The sequence below is a fragment of the Pocillopora damicornis genome, chromosome 2 (genome assembly GCF_964200805.1).
Source record: "Pocillopora damicornis chromosome 2, jaPocDami1.2, whole genome shotgun sequence".
NCBI classification, from domain to species: Eukaryota; Metazoa; Cnidaria; class Anthozoa; order Scleractinia; family Pocilloporidae; genus Pocillopora; species Pocillopora damicornis.
Genome location: NC_142671.1, coordinates 34,464,447 through 34,489,373, shown reverse-complemented (window position 1 = coordinate 34,489,373; position 24,927 = coordinate 34,464,447). Strand labels below are relative to the sequence as shown.

Genomic DNA, 24,927 nt, shown 5'->3' with positions numbered 1-24,927 from the left:
TCAGGTGGCGCACGTTACTGCTGACGCTTGCGTGACATATCCAGCTTTGCACAAAGTTTGTCGATGAATCCTTGAATGAACGAAACATAATCTCAATTCTTTGAAAAAGCGTGAGGACAAATAAACTCAAATCGTTATTAAAATCCTATTGGAGCTGAGCAAACATGCCCACAAGAGCGTGGAAACGTCACGTCACGCAGTTGACCTTTGTCATGGAAGGTCACTACTGATGTTCGTTCATTTATATCCTATGAGGAAAAGAATGAATCCTCAATAAGTTAAATTTATGAAAGTTCCCTTCACCTATCATTCCTTATATTCTATCCAAATTGTGCATTTGTACCACGGCAGTAACTTCTCCTTTCGTTCAACCCACGTGCTCATGGCTACGAAGTAAAGTGGCCCACGCTGATTGTTTAACGAGGTGAAATGAAACGCCAAATTCGTCTCAAAATTACGAAAATTGCGAATAATTTTCACCTGTAGAGATATGAAGACCTTCGCATAATTGTAATTTGAAAAACATCCTTAAATTCAACCACCAAAAGTTGCCTCAAGAATATCAACTGGATAATGATGTGTCGCTGTGCACGCAGACGAGCCGTGCGGGAATTGAGTTCTTATTCATCAGACTGACCCAAAATAAAGGGTGGCGGTATAAGTTTCCCGCCAAAGGTGCAATCTCGAGCTCAGGGTCATTCTGGCTCCCTTTCAGCGGTATGGTCGCCAACAAATGAACTCTTTTGTCTCAGATAATGTGCGATTCCGGTTTTATTGCGCATTAGTACGTTCTTGAGAAATGGCTTACGATATTTAGTAACATCACTGTTGGTCCTAGTAAAAACCTAACCACAACAAAGGGAAGTTAACCGTTTTGCCGTAAAATAGCTAAAAATTTTAGCTGTTATTTTCGCCCTATCGAGACCCTCTTTGAATATCTCTGAGTTCCTACAAAAAATATGACTTTATTCACATATGTTCCCGATAAAGATACTTTGATTTCATTGATTATACTTAAAAATTACTACCTAAATCGTTACTTTTTTAAATATGCTCTAACAGCCAAGTTAAAAATGTCAATTTTTGGTTTGAAATAAGAGAATAAGAACAGGGAAATTCATAATAGATCTTGTAAAACAAAAACCGACCAAAGTAATGCAAAACAACCAGTTTGGGCTGAAGAAAATAACACTGCGAGCCAATAACAATTCAAGGTAAAACAAGCAAACTGTTTGCAGCGCGAGAAAACGCGGATGAACACTTCTGAATCTGCTCGGCTGAGCAATAGGTGCGAGTATTCTGGACCAATCCCATATAAAAGTAAAGGAAAAACCAATTCAAAACCGAATATCGAGGGACAGCTCTCGACAGTCAATTGAAAATTACTATATAACCACCGAGGTGATTTCATTATTAACAGGACGATGAAAAGCTTTCGAATGATTCGTTTATTTCCTCGCCACATGATTTGTTGTGGAGTAAGATAAATATAAAGCGATGAAAATTAATTTCAAATGAAACTTTCAAATGTCTATAATATCAAACAATGTCCTGTTCACTGTCTTCAGGGTCTTCTTCGTCTGAGTCCGACACAACTGAAAAAAAAAATTGCAAATCGTTAATAAATTGTAATACGCCGACTGACTGACTAACTAACTAACTAACTAACTAACTAACTAACTAACTAACTAACTAACTAACTAACTAACTAACTAACATACTACTGAGGCCGGAGGGACGAACGAACAAAAAACCTGGTGATTGACCGACCGAGTGATCCACTGACTCACTGACCGGCCGAATTACCGACAGGCGGGCTGACCGACAGACTCGCTGCCTGGCCTGGTGCTATCTGCTTGACTGACTGACAAGGGAAACGAAATGTCGAATTAGTATAGTTTTTGTTGACAGCTTAAAGTTTAAAATTAACTTTGGAATGATACAAAATTCTTATAAAACAACATCTAGAAATAAGCTGTGAAAAACGTACCTGTTGACATAACATCTATTTCTCCTAAAACCATTTCAAGCTGATTGACAGTCTCTTTGGGGTTTCGGCGCAATTTGTCCTCTATATTTTCTTCATCGCTCGGCCTTCTCGCTTCTTTATGGGACACGCTTTGCCTTCTTATCTTAATTTCAGGTAAAGGTGCTTTTTGTTGCGTCCATGAGTTTAATATTTTATCAACCAACGCGACCCGCTTCATAGCACTTTGCCAAATGTCACGTAACCTTTCCTGAGCTTGTTGCGTGACTCCGGATTGCATATGCTCATGTCCTTCCTCGGGTAACCCATACGCATGGCGTGACACTTGGGGTGACTCTAATGCGTTCAAACTCAAATAAGATCTTTTATTCCTGCGATCTTTATCGCGCGAATACCTTTCTCTTAGACGTTTAAGTTCTGATCTGTTCCTCTTATCCTCTTCTTCTCTTTTCTTGTACTCTTTCAAGCTGTGGTCTATCTCAGAATGCAGTGTTCTGGACTGCAGTGAATTTATATTGTCTTTTAATCGCTGAGCCCTAACTGATTTATCTGTAGAATTGGCATAGATTCCTTTTAACCTCTTGTACACCATTGCTTCCTTTTCATTCATCGCTACGATCTCGTTCCTCTTGCATGCTGATGTTAATCCTGTGTTTGTCAGGCGGCTTATTGTTGGGTTTCGACGCTTGTGATTTGTGCAGCCTTTTGCATGTACATTAGTTTGTTCTGCACGCATTCTAGCCCATGTCTTGGCCCAAGCCTGCTGTCCTTTATCTCCTGTTTCGGCTTTAATCACAACTTTCCTGTTCCCCGGCCGCAGATTGTACTCCATTGGTGGAAGATTTCGCGAGTGCGATTCTGTGGTGGACACTGCGCGTCTGTTGAAGCCCATTTCTAAAGTAGACACTGATTAGGAAAAACACATCAAGTTAGGAAAAAATCTGCACGTTGCGGAGACGTTTAACAAATAGACTTGTCCTTATCTTGAAAATAATTAATAACTATCCACCAAAGAGGAGGTGGCTAGTGATGGACATACCATGAATAAAATTACCTTTTTATTTTCAGTTTTATAACAAATCCTGACAGAGCCTAAAAGACAGGGCAATTACGAGACTTCTTAATGGAGTAATCTGCCTCAGATTATCCCTCAGCATTTCGCCAGGTTTTCCATGACAATTCGTCGGTACCCTTTAGACCCTTTTTGGTAAAACGGCGCAAAATAGCAAATGGCGCGATAGTCGCGTTGGAGTGAAAAGCGAGGGAAGCCTGGGTCGGGTCGGGTAACCCGCTCCAAACCCGACTCGTTTTTTAACTCCTTTGCTACTATAGTGCTGTTTACTATCGTGATTTGTTTTAAATAACTGAACGCCTGAAACAGTTAATACACCCTTCATGCAAAAAGTTAAGTCAATATCACCCAGTGCCCAGAATTCGAGAAGGACCTTAACGCTCGGAAGTCAAGCTCGCTAACTATTTGGTATCGCGTCTCTCAACAAGCAGTTTGAGTAAAACCTTTCTTTCAGTCTTAGGATAAGAGGGCTTGGGTTATACTTACATCCAGCGGGCCTTGAATTAGGCCAGCTTCTTGCGCCAGTTCCCGGCACTAACATTGGACGTTGTCTTTGAAATGACATCCAGGCTTCCCGCGTCCCTCTTATCTGGTGATTGCGAAAGCTAAAAATGATAAAAAAAGGGCATGCTGTTAGCTCGTTCAAGATCCTCGCATTACATTAAAGAACAGTGAAGTGAAGGCTTATTTTTCGTGATCTCAGGTTGAAAACGATTCCTACTTTAAGCAAACAAGAGAATATCAACTGTTTATGATCTCTTAAAGGAGGTAAGACGGAAAAGAAAGAACATTTGTATTTCGCAAAAATTTTCATCATATCACTTTAGCTGGTCACAATGACAAGCTTTCTTCAACTTCTACAATTCCGAAAAAAATGTAAATACGCACATTAAACATTTACGTCAAAAATAGCACTTGAAACAGGTTAAGCAGGGCGTTACGGCTCACAGCAACAATTATGTAAATAGTTGAATCATACATGTCTTTAGCTGAGTTTATACTTATGATCTATTAGTGGACAGACGCATAAATGTCGTCTCCGTCAACAACATGTTACCTCTTTATCATATAAAACAAATAGATTCCATGCTGCCGCGGGTCTGCACAGTAACGGAAGACGTCAACATTTGGTAACAAAATCAGTGACAAAGTCGGCTACGTGTCTTGTGCTATTTTTTTGTCCATGCCACATTTTGACGTCATATTAGATCAATTTCTAACCCAGACACTGGGTTATGTGAAATCTATGTGTCAATCAAACTTTTGTCGCCTGCTTGCAGGCATTTGTACACCGAAGTGAAAATATTCGAACGAAGTGAAAGAGTCATGATTTGATAAATGGTGAAAGAGGAAGTACAATATTATTCATTGTTGCGGTTTACCCGTTGCCCTAAATGTAATACTTGAACTTACTAATTACAATAATTTTACTCAACCGCAAACGCGCTGAGCCATTTATTAACAATCTAAATGAGTGCTCCTCGTCAAATTTGCTTTTTTTAAATGTCTAATTGCTGAATACATTTAGTGAGAGAAAATTGAAAAAAAAATTTTTTCCATGAAACAAGGAAGTATCTCGCAAAAATGCATGTTCTATGTCGAATTTAGGATTCATTTCATTACCATCACTCGTGTTTCAATAAACATATCGACCTTAAGCACGGGTTTTCGTGTCAGGAACATGACAACATGCCGGTGGAATTAAAGAAATTGCAGGTAAAAATTCATGTTTTGCTTGGACCAGCTAATTCGGTGGCAGTTCGTTGTAGGCAGCTTGAACAATTTTTTGAATCCCAAAACAAGGGCAACTTTTGGAGACAACAACTGAGCAAAAACGAAACAAGTGGGCGAAGATCGTTGGTTGCAAATGGGAAGTCGTTTATCATCCATTAATCAGTATCTGCGGAAATGGCTTGGAAATTTGATTTATACATACATCAGTTGTCTTAGAAATATTGGTCAAATGGAGAGAAAAACAATCGAATGTTTCACTTGCGTCAACTTTTCGCACTCTGTCGGAAATTTACAGATTACTTTAACGCCTTGGTGTATATTAACTGTCTCCTAAGAGATTTATTGCTCTGTTGCAAGCAGATACATTTTTGCACGGAATGGTTCGTTCTCTCGTTTGAAACTAAGAAACGCCATCATCCGAGTAGTGTAAATCCCTCTTAGCTCGCCTGTAATTACTGATATATCAACAACGAATAAAATTCTATTGTTAACGTTTCGATAGACACAGCAGAATAAATATACCATCTCCTCAAAGTGTTTTTTGTTTATACTTCCAAAGGGCAAACATTTTCTTAACTGTAATCAGGCATTACTTAATGGCGAAAGACAGCTAAACAAGGAAGGAATGCTATCAGTGATCGATCATCGTAATTTACACTGAGACCTAGTTTCTATTTTGAGTTCAACAAAGAACGCATCGAAACTTGTTGGCTTTCATAACTTATAGCAACTCTAAAATTCTAAATTACTTACGTTTAGTTTCTTCACGATGTGTTACCATCATAGCGCGTTGCATCAATATTTTCACTGGTTTCCCACTGAGGTAGACTAAAAGTTCTCGGCTCGAGGAGTTTATGCTTTGTTTAACGTTTCAGCAATCGCGCGGCAATGTTTATTCATCAACAAGTGCATTGAATTACACATGCAAATTAGGAATTAGTGAAAATAATACAAATCATTCTTGTACCATTGACCGGCCACTCAATGAATCACTCACAAATCAGTATTCTTCTAACAATCTATGCTATAAAAAAAACCAGCCATTTTAGCAGTTCTGCCATCACCCACGTTATTCACCTAAAGCGCAGATATTACCTTTATCACAAGAATCTGGCAAAGAAAGTGAAACATATATTACTAAGAGAGGGCTCACCGTTTTTCTTTTCCTTTACAGTTTGCCCCAGTTTGAAATGCAAAATTAACCCTGAAACTCTAGCTATCTTGAATGTTTGAAACGCCGTCACTGAACAAAGAGCATTCTACACCCACGGCCAAAAGTGCTACAAGTCTCTTTTACCGAAGAATGCTAAGTTGATATCTTTAGAACTTCGGAGATAAAAGAGTAGATAAAAGAAAAGAGTAAATAGTTTTTGATCCCTCAGGCTTAACACGGTCTACTTCGCGCGAACATTTAGGGACAATTTGGTTTCGCAATTCCTTGACAACGGCGCAAGAGAGCTTTTGTCCAAAATCTGTTTGCAAACAAAAGATAGAAGGACAATTTTCTTATTTCGCGTACTGTAGTAATTGTGTCGTTTGTTTAAGAAGGCGAGTGGAAACGAGGACAAAATTTTGTCATGCAGCTGAACTTAATCACAACAGATTTGCTCTGATCTAGTAATCGCATATTTCTTTACTTTAAGGTCTAGGAGAACAATCAAAGGATAATTTATTTTTCATTACAAAAGGATGATTGTAAGATGCGGTTGTAAAGCTAGTTCCAAACCTATTAACCTTCAATCCTTTCATCCAAACCTTGGTAGCATACACTGATTTGATGAAACGAAAATTAAAAAAAAGAGTATAATTTACATTATGCTCCATTAAGAGTGGTCGAGTCTTTGGACTAAGGAATTCGAGGTAGCACTCTTTCACTTTAAACACCCTTTAACAGAGAACAAAATTCTTCCCAACATTTAGCTCAACAACTGGTGTTGCAATCTATATGTGATTTTACCATTACAAATTTTCATCTGAAACTGGACGAGAATTCTCTTACTACGCTGGATTACTTTGGGATAAGAGCGGTGTTATGCACACGCTGCAAAAGACATTTTCAATTTTTCATCAGTCGAAAAAAGGAAAGCACAATTTTATGTATAATGTTCTCAGGATAAAAAATAATTTCCTGTCGTTTACCTCTCTCCACGAACTTGCCATGTTGTCGAGTGGCCTTCCGACCAGTACGCCATTAATATACACAAGTTATTCAGTTGTCAAAACATCCCCGGACCCGTGCAAAATTATAATCGGATTAAAGCATTTCGGTACAGTCACTGACTAGACTTTCTTTTCACTTTTGTCTGGCGCTTCTATTAACGAATTGCTACAAGATAACATGTTATTTTGGGATTAAGCCTTGACAAACAGTCACAGCGACTTGAAGATTGTTGTCCTCCCTTACCGCACACTGAGAGTACTTACGCACATTTATCCCCTTACACCCTAATATCAGTATGTATATTCTCCATACTGTTCTCTATAAATTTCTTTAAGTGCTGACAAGGAGAATTTGTTCAACAATCACGAGTTTCTTAAATTGGTGATCATTTCCTTTATTCTCGTTACCTTAATGTGTGATTCAGGGTTGATATAGTAAGGAGAAAATAGATGCTAGTCGATCTTAAGGGTTTAAGGGTTAAACCGTCTATCAATATCTTCCATACAAAACGATTTTCACTGAAGTAAACTTTGTGAGTTAGTAGTTCAATAAAAGTAATTTAATAATAATAATTTTAGTCTACAAAGATCGATTTTAAGTTGCAAACTTTAGATCGCTCGCTATACTAAGAAAATTATTTCTTGCAAAAACCTAGTTTATCTTTAATGAAACGTGCATTAAGAAATTTAGGTGGATTATCCGAAGCCATTCATAAGGAATTATCATTTAAGTATAGCAGAGAAATTTGCCGATATCTACACTCTTAATCTCCACGGTATCAACGAGCGCTTTTCATTCAACTATTTATTTTTGTTTTCTCGTCACCATATTCCCACTAATAGCGTAACTACATTTTCTGAATATAAACCCACACTCCACCCACAATTCTTCCAATCGCTCTGACGAAGGGCTAACGCTCGAAACGTCAGCTTTTAAACTCTTTACGGTGACCAATTTACGTTATCAACCCAGTTGATAATACTAAACTACCCTGTTAAACTTTCACCGACGCAGCACCACAGTTTCTATAAAAACTTACCCCCTTTATCATTTAAGTATGTTTGTTCCTTAGAATGGATGTAAATGAATACTATAAAAACATCTGACGGCAAAGATCTAACTAACTACCGTTTGAAACTGAGAACTCTATTACAGAATTAGACAACAGTAATGAATACAATATGATCTCGTACGGATGTTTGCAACATGTTTGCAAACATGCCAGGAAAATCATATTGAAACAATTTCCGGCGAAATTCTCGAAAATTTCGTTTAAAGGCAGACTGGTTTTTGGAAATTCACTGAATTCAAAGCTTATTACAGTCCAGTTTATGTTAGAACAATAACGTAGTTCACTCATAACCAAATTTATTGCTAACCTTTTTTGGTCCTGTGGTTCAGGAGCAATCTTCGTTTTAAATTTTTTTTTAAAGTAACGGCTTCTGCTAGCATGCTAACACTCTTTCCTGTTCGTATAAACTCTGTTTTAAAACAGGATATCAGTGCTTTGTTGAAAATGTCTTAAACTCTAGATAAAGAGGATGGTGTTATCATGGCAACAACAACAAAGCGATACGGTGAAAGATCGTCAACTTACCGTCATTAAAAGTAACTTTATTGTAAGATCTTAACGAAAATCAACTGACCGACGTTCTATGGGTAAGGTCTTAAAACTCAGATGATGCCAAAATCAGGAAAATTCTTTAAAAAAATCTAGCCACAGAAAAATTTATGGGAGCAAACATCTGGCAATCCTTTCGACGTATTGCAAAGTGTGCGTTCCAGGTGCTTGGTTCTGCTCGCAGCCGCGTTGGGACTGGATGCCAATTTTTTTTAATTTCAAACTTTACCCAGTTTAAAACGAGAGACTGTTTTGTACACCAAGAAGAAAAGTCATTTAAGCGCCAGATTTAATTCACAACTACCGAAGAGCGAATACAAAAAAAAACAACAAAAACAATAACAGGAAGAGACTGGCTTCCGTCTCTCGGAGAAAACTTAACTGGAGCTAAAGCGATAAAGGAAATTAATTCTCGGAAAAACAAGGCCTCGAGATTGTGATACAGATAGATTCATCCTGTCCGAGAGTAACGAAGCAAGCAATTTTTAGTTATTAGTTTGACTGTGAAAGGAGTAGGAACCAATTTCAGTATGCAGAATTTAAAATAATACGACAAAAGAAAAACAAACATGCTCTGTCCACAGAACTCCATTAGAGCGAATTGTGCGCTCCTATACTTCCCGATTTTCATTTAATTTTAGATTTATTCCGTGTGTTCTCAGAACTGTGCAAATTATCCTAAACTGAGATCGATAAATGATAATTTATTTACGTGTACACGTTGAAAGCAGCCGTTTTGGGGCTAAATTCGGAACAAATAACCCACGCATGTACCATTGTGCTGAAAACAATAAAAAACCATCCCTTCTCTTACCAAATGATTACATGTAAACTGTGTACTTAATGGGTGATCATTGTCCCAAGAGAAGCTAAAAGTGATAAACGCAGTATGACTAACTTTGCCTGAAAAAGAGCGCTTTGTTGAAGCTTGCAGTTCATCAAAAATCCAGCAACGAATTATTGTTTTGAAGACCTGATGCGATTTTTGTAAATATCAACCCAGACACTTCAAAATGTCTGAAAAGGTTGGCGTACTTTATAGGACAGGGAAGGCTGCTCTTGTGCGAGAAGTGCGCGTCAGTCCGAAGCAATTACAAACTCTCCAAACCTGACAATATAATGTGAACCGTTACTGTTTTAAAGAAAGCAACCTACTTACTTGGGACGAACCGTCACGGCAGTGTGGGTTATTCTCGGCCTCCGAACTGCTTGCGACATTTCTGGAGAATTTGGTTCAACGTGAACAGACCAATGCGAAATTGGAGTTGCTTGCTTGCTCTAGTAAAGCGACACTTCGCCTCCCGTTTCTGGCTTCGACGTTTGAAAAAGACAAGGAACCTTCATTGTTTTCCCACGCGATTTTTCACCAGAATGCCCTCGAGCTACCACAAGTTTTATCATTTAATTGCGGTCTTATCAAGAATGAATCAAATGATATTCATTTCTCGTGGGGTCATATACATTTGATTGTATACGTCGTTGCCAAGGCAACAATAACAGAAGCACATGAAGACCGTTGACTCCCAGGGGAAGAAGCTCTTGAAACTTCAAAGAAAATTGTTTTCTCGCACAATACCCTTCATTGCGATCAAAATTGAATCACATTTTTTTTTCATTTGCAATCGGACACCGACGAAAATTTCAGGTCACGACACATGGATTTTAATGAGATCCGTACCTTTCCTGTGAATTGATTTACAGCCCTTATTGAAGCACAGAGCTTGTGATTACCTAGCCTTGATTTTGAAAAGTCTCAAATTGATTTGTACAACGGCAGCGAAAGGTTATTATCTTTTCATTGTTTTAATTTTCCGAGGGTATCAACAAGTCAAGTAGCGCAAGAATAAAAAAATGTTAACGACTTAAGTTTCAGTCCTAGTCACTCGGTGGGACGGGAACAAATTTTATGCTTTGTTTACGCGATCGACGCAGTTTTGGTGAGGTTTTGTATTTGTCGCGAGTAATACTTTTTTTGTTCTGTTATTTTTTAATTATTTTTTGATATATTTTTTTGTTTAAGGTAGCTCCGTTTTACTCTTAAACCCCTTAGAATGACCAGCATCTAATTTCTCCTTACAATATCATACCTTAATCAAGCATAAAGGTCACGAGAGTGAAAGGAATAATCACCATTTACCAACTAAACTCTTGATTGTTAAACAAATTCTCCTTGTTAGCAATCTAGGAGATGTATAGAAACAGTATGGGGAATATGATTACTTATGTTAGGGCGAGGATTAAGACTGAACAGAGTGAACAGAGAGGGTTACAATATTTATCAGTAGTGTTCAGTCTAAACCATCTTGAGGCGAAATCGTGCGTTAAGCTTCCCAGACAAATGCTGAATACTATCTTTAAACCGCAGCATTCGCGACGCAACTCTTAGAAAATCAGTTGTAAAAGCAAAGGCCACATTTAGGAATCAAAAGGAAGTGATAAATTGATAAATCGGATATCGGATTAAACGAGATTAATTTCATATCCGAGACATCGAGATAAAAATGCAGGCAATGACCAGTTCTCTGGCATGATCGCTGCATTGTGCAGATGTTCGAACGGAGAACAAAAGCTTGGATGGCGTCCTAAGCTTGAATTAAAAGGAAACTTCAGCATTTCTGATCGCATTCTACAAACATTTATACCGAGTTTCAAGAAAGCGACGAGAGAGAGCGAAGGCGATGTGTTAAAATGAAAAATACATTGTTCAATCGAAAAATGATGCGAATCGGAAGTCAGATTAAAAAGAAGAAAAGGGCGTTTAATAAAAAGTGGAAGGGTCGTTTTAATCAAATCCTCTTTAAAGGCAAGCTCAGGCTAACAAGTCTTCGTTAATGTTTTCGTCATTTTTGCACGCAAATCAATCGAAACGGAAGGGGCATAGAGAAAGGTCAAAGTCTTCGACACTAAATCAAGCCATAAAGATTGAACAAGCGATCAAGATTCTTTTCCGTATAATCGGATGAGACAAATGCATTATTAGCTTTCTCCTGTACAAAAATATATAGGTTCAGAGACTTAAAACATAGAAGTGGTTCACTGCAAATGAACCCTGGTACCAGAGGTAACCGACATATTGCAGATAACACACTAATCCCTACCCCTCCTCCGTCCATCACACGGGCTTGTCAATAAACGAGTTCCTGGCGAAAACAAAGTGCTCTCAGCCACAAATCAGCCTCCCGATGTTTTGTTGCAATAAGATGATATTATCTACCTAAAAGCTTCTGTTCCTGTAAGAATTAACGAGCGGACGGTCTTCTTGTTCACTGTAACTCCCAAGATCCGTTTGTAAAATCTCCCTACGATTCCCCAATCATTTTCTTGTAATGAGTTACGAGAATTTGGTGTTGGATCAAAAGAACAACTTTTACCTGATAAGTTTGAATATTCTCTTTACCTGTTTGCTGGGTTGTATAAGGATATTGTAGGGAGACGTTACATTTTAATCACCTCTGAAAGTTTAAGGGTTAATGCTATTTGGTCCTATTTCAGTGCTTTCGGGTCATTTGCGATGAGATCTTCCTTGTCATATTTCCGGCGCGAAAAGTGAAAAGTGACTATATAAGTGCCGTGCTTCAACTTTTAAGATCATAGAGTGTTGTTTGTCGTGTGAAAATTCCTTTCAAGGTTGTTCCCTTTTTCCACATCCTCCTTAACTCGAGACGAGAGAGGAGGAGAGGGAGATTACGATAGCCTTAGATGGATCGGAGCAGGCGTTGTGGTGCGACCCGTGAAACCGCGAAAAACAACGCGACTGGCGAGGAGTGTCGGTAGGGTGAAGGAAACTACCAAACCTCGCAGCATCACAGGTGGCATCGCGAAGCCAGCGAGAACCTGCTAGTAGAGTTAAAACTCTAAGAACAAGGTTTGCTGTCTGGTAAATTAAAAGACCTTCTAATATCAACTCACCCCTCATCCTCATTCTGCATTGTTTCACTGATCTCTCGCCTCTCGTGGTCTTCTGTGCCTCGAATGTTCGGAGCGATCAGAACAAAGCTGTAAAATAAATAATCACAAAAGATATGGTTAATTTGAGAAGCGTTTATATTCAAAAGCCCGGATTTTTACTAAATCACTTATCGATTGATAATGGTAATAGGACCGAGTGGATTATAGGCCAATTCGGCCTATAATCATACGAGTGATTAACAAAATCGGATGACCGCGAAGCGGGAGTCCGATTTGTTAATCACGAGTATGATTACAGACAGAATTGGACGACGCAAAGTCCTGTTACCAATTAATCACAACTCTTACAATTTCCAAAAACAACAAATACATTTAGGACAAATGTGCAGAAGAGACAACTTTGGAAATTCCCCAACTTTTTTTAAGGATGAGAGGTTGTTGCTATGGTTATTGTAATCAATTCTGTGATCGGTGGATTTGACTGAAAGGACAAAGTATGATTGACTGCTTCAACTGTCCGATTACAGGTGTCCTATTACAGTCAACTGTCCGATTACAGGTGTCCTATTACAGCCAACTGTCCGATTACAGCCAACTGTTCGATTACAGCCAACTGTTCGATTACAGCTAACTGTCCGATTACAGCCAACTGTCCGATTACAGCCAACTGTTCGATTACAGCCAACTGTCCTATTACAGGTGTCCTATTACAGCCAACTGTCTGATTACAGCCAACTGTTCGATTACAGCCAACTGTTCGATTACAGCTAACTGTCCAATTACAGCCAACTGTCCGATTACAGCCAACTGTTCGATTACAGCCAACTGTTCGATTACAGCCAACTGTTCTATCACAGGTGTCCTATTACAGCCAAATGTTCGATTACAGCCAACTGTCCGATTACAGCCAACTGTCCGATTACAGCCAACTGTCCGATTACAGCCAACTGTTCGATTACAGCCAACTGTCCGATTACAGCCAACTGTTCGATTACAGCCAACTGTTCGATTACAGCCAACTGTTCGATTACAGCCAACTGTTCTATCACAGGTGTCCTATTACAGCCAAATGTTCGATTACAGCCAACTGTCCGATTACAGCCAACTGTCCGATTACAGCCAACTGTTCGATTACAGCCAACTGTCTGATTAAAGCCAATTGTCCGATTACAGCCAACTGTCCGATTATAACTCTACAAGATGACTTGTAAAAAAATAAAGCAGATACTGCACCAACCACATTTAAGGAAATTGTAATGGTTTTGATTAACTGATTAATCAAAAACTACTGATGCTCGGTTGTTGAAACTACAGAGTCATCATGGGAAAAAATTTCAGGCCTTGGGGAGGGAAAGGGGGGATCAGTCGTCACCAAGAGAGAATGAAACGGGGAATAAAGAAAACTGACAGCAAATTTCAACCAACCTCCAGTGAGGGGGGGAAACAATGAGAATATTAAAAAGCTACATGAAGAGTAAATTTTTTATTGTGTCACAACCAAAATCCAAAATTCTACGACGACGAACCCCCCCCCCCCCCCCCATCCCCCTTCCTCAGGTGATAAACAATGGGGTGAAAAATATTAGGTTGGAATACATCACGAATCTATCAATACTTTCATTAGGCAACACAATGTTTCACAGGCTACTTGGCCGTCGATTCAAACTGTGTATTTATTAATTCGGTCTGACGAAAAGGTGTACAAATTGAAAAGGTATACAAACAATGGCTCTAACAAAGGGCTAACGCTCGAAACGTCGGCTTTTTTACCCTTTACGGTTGCTAATTTACGTTTTCAACTCAGTTGTTAACACTAAATTACCTATTTATTAATTCGCTTTGACGGAAGGCTAACGCTCTAAGTGTCAGTTTCAGAAACTCTTTACGATGGCCAATTGGTATTATCAATTCAATTCATAAAATTAAATTCTCTTGTTATACCCCACCGAAGAGACGCCACAGTTTCTTTGGTAACTTACGCTCTGACGAAGGCCTAACACTCGAAAAGTCGGCTTTAAAAAACTCTTTACGGAGGCCAATTAACATTAGCACTCAGTTAATAAAACTAAATTATTTTGTTCAAGAAAATATGATCACAGTTTATAGTCTCTTGTATAGTTATATCCCCAACTCACGAGACGCAACACTACCGCGTGTACAGATTTTTTTTTAGAAACTTACAGCGTTTCTGTATTGCCTATATTTGTAAAGATAGTGTCAGCTACTCGAAAGACGTTTCATAATTATTCAGTTTACCCTATTTTTCTGGCCATACGTTTCTCTGTCAATTTAAACAATTTCCTAAGAAACCATAATAAACAGAATTATTTGAAATGCCGTGAAGAATTTGATTAAGACCGCCTCCCTTTACCACAAAATATCGATTTACAAATTCTAGTGATACGTGTAGTCAACTCAGTTTTTAGACCTTGTAACTAAAGATCTATTAGGATATTTGTTCGAAATTACGAAATAAATCTTTCTAACCAAGCTGTATTTTTAACAAAAACGAAAACGAAATTCAGAGAAATACTATTCGCTGAAGTATCGTATTTGTCAGAGTTTCTGTTATGGAGCTACATAGCACAGAACAACACAAAACACGGGGGCTTTTTTTTAGGAAACTTCACAAACGCACCGATGAAATTAGCTCCTACTCGTACAATCCGTTATTTGCTGCAAAGATTTGTTTTTCAACTACTCTGTATTTTACTGCAATGGCATTTCGGCCACTTAAAGTTGTTTACGTCGATGGCTGCATTCAATTTGGAACCTTGAAGTGGATTTTAAGATTTTAGCAACTTAATCCAGTGATTTGCACTTGATCTCTGTTACCAAGTGACATTCTCCGACAAGGGTGGAAAGTGTCGTGATACATGCGTGTCGTAATATATTTTTCTCAATTTTTTTCTGGACTGCTTGACAACCTTCTGATTAATTTTACCAAATAAGGGAAAAACCACGAAAGCTAGATGCTTTAACAGACAGGAGTGGCAAGTGATAAAATTCTCTCACCGATTCGGCTTGCCAGAAGTTGAGCGCCGATTACTTTTGAAAGAAAATCTGGAAAACTTACAATAAAGCTAATTTTAATGATAAGATATCGTTTTAATCGAGGAAGATGTTTTGAAGTGCGTTGGGAAGTGCTTATATTATGGGAAAAATATATTTACGCGAACGACAAAAACCTAAAATTTAAAAACTTAATTTTGAAAATAATTTAATTGTTTAACTGCAACCATCGGTACAACAAAATTGCGCAAAAAAGGAGTCAAATGAATCTTCATCATTTTTACTAGTTAAAAATCTCAAAATTTTTCTCAGACCATTGGCTTAAGGAACATGACAAGATGAAGATAAAACAGAATGAAACAGTCGCTCAAATCAAATATACACGATAGTTGTCGACAGTTTTTCTTAATCTGTAAGATTATAGTTGTATAAAGAAGTGGCAATATTCACATAGATTTCCCTGTTGACTGATTTTATCCATTGGAGCCTCATGTTTCCTTCTGATAAATAATATCTCAGATAATCACTTACACTTGGCAAAAGAACGAGCGCCAAGTACTACAAGATCAATCGTTGATCAAAAAATACCACAAATAATTCTACACAGCACGTTAAATTTTACGTATTTGAGGTATTTCTATCTTTTGTACAAATAGCAATACCGCTTCTAACCATGATGCGCCGAATAAATTACTTAATCGATAACTTCAATTAAGGAGACAAATTTAACACTGCAATACACCAATTGCTCAAAAGAAAACAGTTTGTATGTAGGAGGTGATAATGCTTAGTGAACATTGAACTCAAATGAGTGTTAGTAATATACTTACAAGATGCTTAGAACACGCCAAAAATCCCAAAAACCTTGATTCACTGTAACCGCTGAACGAGAGTCAGAAACGCAATCGACAGCAAAATCTCCACAGCTCACAAGTTTGACTATCGTTGAACAAGATTAATTTAGACACAACTAGAAGTCGGATGTTGCGTTGCAAATAGCACTAGATCATAAATGATTGCAAAACAATCGAATTTAAAGCACCGTAGGTTGCCAGGTCAACAACACGTGGAATCTGACGGAGGATCAACTTTCGCAATTTCGTCCGAGTGATGAGTGAATTACATTTTTCCAATAAGTGAAAGGTCATATTAATTAAGAGCCCCTGGGCTTCATGCCAAAAGTGAAGAAGATTATGGTATAAGCTAAAAAGACGTCCATGTGACAAAAACAAGGGGGGGGGGGGATAAAAGTGAAAGTGAGGCGTGATGTCTGTTACAAAGAAATTTTATGTTCTACAGAAGAAGCAGTCGTTGTTTTTAAAAATGTTTAAATGTCATTATTTCTTGGCTGGGAGGAGGGCGCGGTTTGGAGGGTTTTGGTTCTGTTACGGTAAAATTTATCCGATCCCCCTATTAGGCGCTGTAATATTGTTACAACTCACCCCCCCCTCTTCGGTTGACTGTCGATTTTCCATAGTCCCCCCCCCTGTAGTCTCCTTATATTCTGCTTATGACTACTAATCCCCCTGGTTCTCCCCCAAAAAGAAAGAAAATTTGGGCAAACATAGGTTTTTGGGAGGGAAATTGAATTCAGACACCAATATACGCGGTAGAGCTACAACGGTGCAAAGTGGGAAAGAGAAGAGTGTGGAATATGTGAACATCTAAATGCGAAGTTATTAAAAAGGTTTTTGTCATTTAATTGCAATTCTGTTTTTTTGATTTCTTTATCGTTGATTCAGTTGAAAAATAACGTAAAAAGTATATCAAAAAGTCCCAATAAGTTTCAAGAGGCAGACACACTTAGGCGGTCCGTGATAGCTAAGACAGCTTTAACTTTACTACTGTGGAACTAGCTACTAAATTTGAGGATCTTCCGACTTACGACTTTCCGTCAATTACTTTGTGCACAAAATTACAAAAAAAGAAAAATACTACAGCTACTTCAAAAGTTACCAGAGAAATACGAAACCCCTCCCCTCAATACAAATGGATTCGGTGAAATTTACAAAACAAAATAACTCAGGTAAAAAAAACCCAACCAAAAAGGCAAAGCATCCCAAACAATACCTAGTGAAGTTACGGATCAATATCAGTATCTGGGCAACTGCCCACCTACCCCTCCCCTAAACCAACATTAACCCTAACTTGTTGTCAATTGACTGTTTCATTAAGTTAATAAAAACAGTTCAACTGTCTCCTAGATTGGAATACGATGAATTCCCATTCAATATCATTAAAAATGACATACACATTCACATAGAAAAACGAGGGAAACGGGTCACCACGTGTCAGGGTTTAGCCCTTTTCTCGATTCACCTAGTGTTAACGTGTAGCTCGTGCCCTATTCATGAGCCTTGCATTGGTCACTTTGCAATCTGTATCCGGGTGTTGAGGGGTAATAGCCTGCATGTACTCGCTGAACTGGGCCAGCGGACATGGAGACACGCGGCAGTATGGGATGACTCGTTCTTGGCCATGGTATAGCAGCCTTACGGCATAATCCGTGTTTTTTGAACTGGTAGTTTCCAGTAATTCCAGCTGAATCATGGAGGCGTACGGGCTCCATTTGCCGTCGCTGGCGTTGAAGGCTTTCAAGAAGGGCATAACTAAAGAAGGAAACGAACGCCATTAGAACCGATTATAACCTGAGCGGTCGAACCTAACCCGCGATTCCCGAACACTTACTAGGTGGAGATGCACTGACTAAACTCTAGCCCCCCCCCCCCCCCCTTTGCAGTTGATCCTCAAACTATTATTTTTGATATTCCAAACCGAACGTGAGCCAGGAGCTACCCACAGCAACGAAAACATTCGACCGTGATACGATCTCAGCCCGATGATGTCAACACCGCCAAGGTATCCCTTATCTTCGGATAATCAAAGAGCCGAAGACCTGATCTTCACTTGAGTATCTTACCCTCTTTTTCTCCTCAACTCCTGATCTTCACTTGAGTATCTTACCCTCTTTTTCTCCTCAACTACGACACATATTATTATTTTTTCGTATGAAACAACTCTACCGTACCTGTGGAGTCGTGGCCAGAATACAGATAAAACTTTCTCGCTTTACTTTCTTCCATAGCTTCTTGCATCGCCTAAGGAGCAATATAGTGTTAGTAAGATATTTTACCAAGAACCAGTCATTTGATTTATGGCGTTGTGTTCTAAAGCAAAATACGCAACATCGCGCTGAACCATCAAGAAGAGCAACGTTGATAATAAAATAATAAAATAAATAACAAAATAAATTGTGTCGCCCAGTAGGAGGGAAACGACTTCCCCTCAGAGCGAAACTGACTTCCCGTCCGGGCGAAATTAATTCCCTTCAGGGCGAAACTACTCCTAGGCGAAACATGAGCAGCCGTTGTTCTAAACGACCGGCTTCCTCAATTCTAACTACAGTGCAGCAAAGGTGTTCTCTTCACAAATACCAGCCACACTTCCTTACCATCCATATCTCGCTGATCAGAAATCCAATGCCTACTTTGGCGTGATCCTGTATGGTAGGGTATTCAAAGGTGGCATACCACATGTACTCTACTTCGCTGGCAACGCGCTCCACAAGGTCTGAGGATACACTGGTTGGGATGGGGAACCCATGACAAATGTGGACAAAAAGGCAGTCTGCTATGTGGAACAAACCCACGGGTGCTGCGAAGAAGCAATGAAAAAAAGGCATGTATAAAAAAAGATAGAGTCCAATTCGAGCCAAGTGGCCAATCAAGCCGGAGCTCCACATCCCAACAGAAACTTAAGCCGACGTCTCAGATAGATATCTTAAGGCCTGGCCTCCAAGCACCTGCCTCATTCCCCTCAGTTTCTCAGGTATGCAGCTCTAAATGAGATTTTTAACCACAACTTGCAGAGGTTTTCGTCCATGATCCGGGTTACACCGTCCACGTTCATCAGTTTAAAAAATCAAACACGTATAAAATACACTTAAGTTTGAGTAACTAAAAGTGAACAAATTTACAAGAAATCCAAATATGTTCTATGTATTAATTCACAATAGCACATCCTGCTGATTTAGTTAGTGGTTACCTTGTTTGCTGGGGTGAAGTCAAAGAGAAAGGCACAAACGTGAAAGGTATGACCAAGCTTGGGGCCAAATCCTCCACTCTCCCCCCCCCCCCCCCCCACATAGCCACTAAATAAGATGCCAAATATTTAAAAAGGAGGTTAAATGCATACAGAATTGAGCTAACTTACTTTGAAAGAAAAAAAGGGAATAAAGGACTTACTCAGTTTGTATGTGAGACCAAGTGCTTTTTCAACTTTGGCCATTAGTGGTTCGGTTATTTCATTGTAATGCTGTTTCCAAGACTCAGATGCAAAGAACTCTTTCCGATATTGATTTAACTTAGGGCAAAGACTGAAAAGGCAAATAATTGTAGTATGCATCGCAGGTGTTGTACTTTAGTGTTCCAACTCAGTAACAAATTGATAACCCCCCCCCCTTCCCCCCACAGACTACACATGACTCAAAGGGCAGATTATAAACGGAGCATTGGGGGGGGAGGGTGGTGGTAGGTGAAATACAGAAAAGAAACTGCAATAAGAAATATCTTGGACAGTGGGTGACCCAGGTAGACAACATTTCACTTATTGCCCAGTCCAACTAAAAAAAAAACATCCCCACTTGGCTCTGACAATGCTTATTCACAATCACACAAAACAGTTTCTTCCATTCCTTGATCAGATCCCCATCAGAGGTGACTACATCCTGTGACAATTTTCATTCATTAGAACATTCCCTGAAAAACTGCACCCTTAGGGCAAAGACTGAAAAGGCAAATAATTGTAGTATGCATCACAGGTGTTGTACTTTAGTGTTCCAACTCAGTAACAAATTGATACCCCCCCCCCCCCCACAGACTACACATGACCCTCACCCTAAGACCATGCAATCAGCTTAACTCTTCACCCTTTAGACCCTAAGAGTGACTAGCATCTAATTTCTTTCTACAATATCACTCTTGAATCACACCTAAAGGTCATGGAACCTTTTGATTGGCAAACAAATTCTCCTTGTCAGCACCTCAGGAAATGTATAAAGAACAGTGTGGAGAATATGCATACTGATGTCAGGGTGTAAAGGGTTAAATAACTCCCTGAAGTGATTAACATGCAACTTCTCCCTAAAATATCCATATAATCCAGTAAGCAGGTAATGAGAATATTCAAGCTCATCAGGTAGAAATTTTTATCTTGATCTAACACAAAATTCTTGTAACAAATTCACAAGAAAAGGTGGAGCAGATAGAGGAGAGGATTAACAATCAGATTTTGGGAATTAAAGGGATAAATAGACTGTTGTGCAACTAATCAATCAATTTTGAAATCACTTATACATCACTCACTTGGGATTTGGTTCTATGTCATCATATTCTCTGTCCATCACATTAATGTCGACGACTTGAGATTTGCCAGACAATGGAGCGGAGGGTGGAAACATACCTATAGCCAGAGCTTGAGCAGACTGTAGAGAAAATAACGTATTTTTCAAGTCTTAATCCTTTGACCCCCAAAAGTGATTAGCATCAAATTTCTCCCAAAAATATCACCCCTGAATCACACTTTAAGGATAGAGAATAAAGAAAATGATCGCCGACCAAGGAAGCCCTTGATTGTTACAAAAATTCTCCTTGTCAGCACCTTGGCAAATGTGTAGAGAACAGTATGGAGATGATGCATAATAATGTGAAAGAGTAAATTTTTAAAACCTCCTCTCCCTGATAGAAAGAACAATCCCTTACTTGACCTAGACAGGTGTGGTGGGTGCAGCCAAAAGTGAATCTCAAAAAGTGCACATGATTTCACATAAATTATCACACGAACAGGTATATTTCTAAACCCAAAGTCCTAAATGGGGTGTGATTGTTTCCCATGTTGATGCTATGCTTGGTCTAACTTAAAAGTTCTTCAAATCTAATCCCATACTTTGTCTGAATAAGCCAGACTTGGCTCCATAAGGCTAAAATACCACAATCTATGAAAATTCTCATCTTTAACAGGGCAGCATAACGAACAATTTTTGTCTTCAACAGTGTCAATTTTAGCTGAAGGCCTCCAATACTCAGTGCAACTGCAGTTTTCCTTAATGGCTGCACAGTTACAACATTACAGTATTTTTAGTTATTTATTACAGCTGTATGTATATTGAACATCAACAACGTAAAACTGAATATCTAACTTTTAAAATTTCAACTTTTTAGATTAAAGTTGGGACATACAGTTGCAGAGAAAACACAGTTTGACAATTGATGTGAATACTGAACTGACCTGTCTTGTTCTTGACATATCTGTGGAAATTGTCAAAACGAAAAATTAAAAATACAAATTGCAGAAAAAGTGCACAACAACATAATTTCTTGCATTTTCCAATAAACATTGATACTTAACAAACACATTTCAAGGTTACACTTTTAAATCCCCGACACCTATGCTTTTGTTATTCACAGACCCCATAGGAACCATTATAGCTGACCTCCAAAGTTATTTGCCTCTAACTTTCCCACAAGTTTTTCCAATCAAAAACAAAACTACCTCTAAAACAGTCACCATCTGTTTAACAAAACACTTCATAATTAAAGTAATTTGGGGAAAGAAACCCAGTATCAACATATACTTTTCACAAATTCTGGCTTTCCCACAATTTGTTTCAATCAAAGATGAAACTTCTTCTAAAACACTCACCATCCGTTCGAAAAAACACTTCACGGTTGGAGTAGTTGGGGGAAAGGAACCCAGTATCAACATATGCTTTGCGCAGATTCTTTCCATTATCCTCCTCCTGTTTGTATCCCTTAGAAGTCAGATGACCCAAACCACAATCACCTTTCATGTCATTACGACCAGGTATGTAAACTGTGTGTAATTTAAAAGAAAACAAGCATGCATCAAATTTATCATTCCTTCAAGGACTTCTTTATCTTTTTGTTATTCACAGAAAAAACTCTCAGACTGGTGTATATCATAAACTTCCGTTTACAATGAAATCATTAGACTGCTCAAGTGTCAAGATTTTTCCATATTTGAACAATGAAAATCAAGGCATGTCTTACAATTATCCAAATGCATTGATGATCCCTTTTTAAAATGGATATTCCAAAAAAATTAAATATGTGGAAAGTTGTTGAGCCCATTTTTAGATGGCTGGAAATTTAGAGACAATGAAAATTAAAAATGAATTTTAATTCACAAATGTACCCACTAAATAGCTTATAAATCAGCAGAAAGAGAGTTGCAATGGAGGTTGATAACATTAAAAAAATTTGGATTTGACATATGAACAAAATACAATATGCAATAACTAAAATATCTACCATCTCTGTAGATCCTGTCCACTGTTATATCATGGATGTCATGTTTGATGACAGGCAGAGAAGCAGATGTCAATAGGCAGTCCCACACAGCTGTGTCATTAGCCCAACAGGGAGCAGCTTCTGCTCTTGTTCTGTCACCGTGTCTGTTGTCAACAATGACAAAAAAGAGGAAATCAATTTGGATTGTAACAGCCTTCCTGAAATCAGTTAACTTGGGGAAGACTTGAGAAGATGAAAGATGAGTTTAGGGGGAAGGGGAGGGAGGGGGTATCATGAATTTTAAGGGGTGTCAATGATAATTCCATAGTGACAAAAATCAATCCCCCACCCACCCCCCCCCCAAAAGAAAAAGCTAGACATGATATCAATTAACACTTCATTTATAATACCTTATAGTTTTTTAATACTGATAAAAAAAATATATATTTCACTAAAGCACATAGAGTTTTAGACCTTAACAATTCGCAAAAAACACCCAAAACATGAAAATCAATTCTGAAAAATTCCTTAAATAAACTACCCCAGCCCTTGAAAAAAAATTAGTATTAGAATCCACCTAACATTAATTTAACTGGCAGTAGTGCCATGAAGTGCTTTTCAGGACCTTGTATGCCAGCCACTGCCATGAAAAATGGGTGACTTTGTATACTGGTCCAGACAGAGGTGCCTGTTCATTGAAGTTTTTTGCAAACACAAACTGTCCAATATGATTTGCAACACAAATTGAACTTAGGTACTGAAATTAGGGCGAATTAATTACAGAATCAAACCCAAAAGTATGGAAAGGTAATTTGGAGAAATTCTATTGTGATTTAGACGTTACGTTTTGAATTTAAGTTTTGTCGAATTTAATACTTTAGCCAACGACAATATTTTGTCACCGCTACTGTTTGCAAGTCTCGTGACCGGGAACATGAATCCACTTGCAAAACTTATTTCTAGATCGAGAGGTAATTGTTCTCAAAATGAAAAGAAGGGAGAGAGAGGGAGAAAAAAACTCATCAAACAATCGACAAATCAACCTTACACCTTAAAAGAAAGTTCAAGCCTATTGGAGTCTTAAAGTACAAACTAACCGTAAACTGATTGGAAAGGAAATAATTCGCGTTAAGGAATGTCTGCTTTTCCCTACAACATTCGGAGAAACAAACCACGTAATTTTAAAAATTCCACATCCAAATTTCAGGAAAATGAGGACCCGTGGAAATAGCTTGATGTAAATCTTGTAAAAGATTCGAAAGATTGGGGAAAAGAAAAAATTGTTTTGAACAAATGCGTGTATTAAAACTCACCTGATTATCACATGTACTTGTTTGAGGGTATATTCTTTTCCGTTGTCTCCCCTTTGCAATGGGGTGTATTTATAGGAATCACTTCCACAATATGGTAGAGTTTCCCAAGTTAGAGCACTATGGCTGAAGAAACAGCAAAGTATCAAGAAACTTCTCGCAGCCATGTTCTTTTTAACGCCCGACTGCTTGCGTGACGCTGTCTCCACTGCTAAAGGTGCTGAAGAATGGGGCGATTAAACGCAAGTTACTACCCAGTCTCTCACGCTCTAAAGATTATGAGACTAGACTTAAGGACTGGGGCATGCGGTATGTGGAATAAAGAAAAAATGGAAGTTTGTGCAACGTTCTTCGTTTAAGGTTAAGCACAGAAAATTATTTTGACTCGATTAAAACAAGATGAAGCCGTAAAATGGCTGATTCATGGCCAAATTTCTTTTGATTTTCTTACTTTCGATTTTCTTAATCACAGCACGTACCTCGCAATTCGCAAGTGCCTCCATTATGTTAGTTATGTACCTACTGTCAAGGGTATCAAGCACAACACTCAGCTGAACGATACGCGGATGAACGTTTCCTGGCATCTTATTTTATTCAATTTCCGTCAAAAATTTAACCACTAATCAAAACCAAGATGGTCATTTTCATCGGGCTGCGATGGTGTTGAAAATTAGAAAATTCATTTATAAAAAAAAAAGGCTAACTAGAGTCCAATCTCCATAGCAAATATGTATTAAACTTGTTAAATGAACCCCGACATTTGACCAAAAAAAAAAAAACTTCGTAAATTCCAAACAAAGGGGTAAAAAATTTG

General features: G+C 38.4%; 2 protein-coding genes across 4 annotated transcripts; both read right to left on the bottom strand.

The window, feature by feature from the left end:
* Positions 1-945: 945 nt before the first annotated feature.
* Positions 946-16,585, bottom strand: LOC113670100 (uncharacterized). Of its 3 annotated transcripts, XM_027186189.2 has the most exons (5): positions 16,327-16,585; positions 12,485-12,571; positions 3,546-3,664; positions 1,991-2,893; positions 946-1,595 (listed from the first exon to the last, which is right to left on the bottom strand). In XM_027186189.2, the coding sequence occupies exons 2-5, from the start codon at positions 12,502-12,504 to the stop codon at positions 1,540-1,542; spliced, it is 1,098 nt and encodes a 365-aa protein (XP_027041990.2). In that variant the 5' UTR covers positions 12,505-12,571; positions 16,327-16,585; the 3' UTR covers positions 946-1,539. The 3 variants fall into 3 exon arrangements, with proteins under 3 accessions (XP_027041990.2, XP_027041989.2, XP_027041991.2); XM_027186188.2 differs by lacking the exons at positions 12,485-12,571; positions 16,327-16,585 and adding an exon at positions 9,735-10,159; XM_027186190.2 differs by lacking the exons at positions 12,485-12,571; positions 16,327-16,585 and adding an exon at positions 5,547-5,706.
* Positions 16,586-17,172: 587 nt separating this feature from the next.
* On the bottom strand, positions 17,173-24,333 carry LOC113670085 (counting factor 60). Its single transcript, XM_089196885.1, has 9 exons — positions 24,117-24,333; positions 22,825-22,967; positions 22,196-22,366; positions 21,782-21,801; positions 20,860-20,978; positions 19,741-19,871; positions 18,948-19,150; positions 18,525-18,594; positions 17,173-18,105 (listed from the first exon to the last, which is right to left on the bottom strand). Exons 1-9 carry the CDS (start codon positions 24,278-24,280, stop codon positions 17,822-17,824), a joined length of 1,305 nt encoding a protein of 434 aa, XP_089053011.1. The 5' UTR covers positions 24,281-24,333; the 3' UTR covers positions 17,173-17,821.
* Positions 24,334-24,927: the final 594 nt, after the last annotated feature.

Coding starts and splice junctions, on each gene's coding strand:
- LOC113670100 (XM_027186188.2), bottom strand. CDS start 9,793: ATGTCGCAAGCAGTTCGGAGGCCGAGAATAACCCACACTGCCGTGACG. Junction 2,894..3,545: donor TAATTCAAGGCCCGCTGGAT/GTAAGTATAACC, acceptor TTTCCTAATCAG/TGTCTACTTTAGAAATGGGC. Junction 1,596..1,990: donor AATAGATGTTATGTCAACAG/GTACGTTTTTCA, acceptor TTTTTTTTTCAG/TTGTGTCGGACTCAGACGAA.
- LOC113670085 (XM_089196885.1), bottom strand. CDS start 24,280: ATGGCTGCGAGAAGTTTCTTGATACTTTGCTGTTTCTTCAGCCATAGT. Junction 22,367..22,824: donor GGACAGGATCTACAGAGATG/GTAGATATTTTA, acceptor AATTACACACAG/TTTACATACCTGGTCGTAAT. Junction 18,595..18,947: donor TGATCAGCGAGATATGGATG/GTAAGGAAGTGT, acceptor ATTGCTCCTTAG/GCGATGCAAGAAGCTATGGA.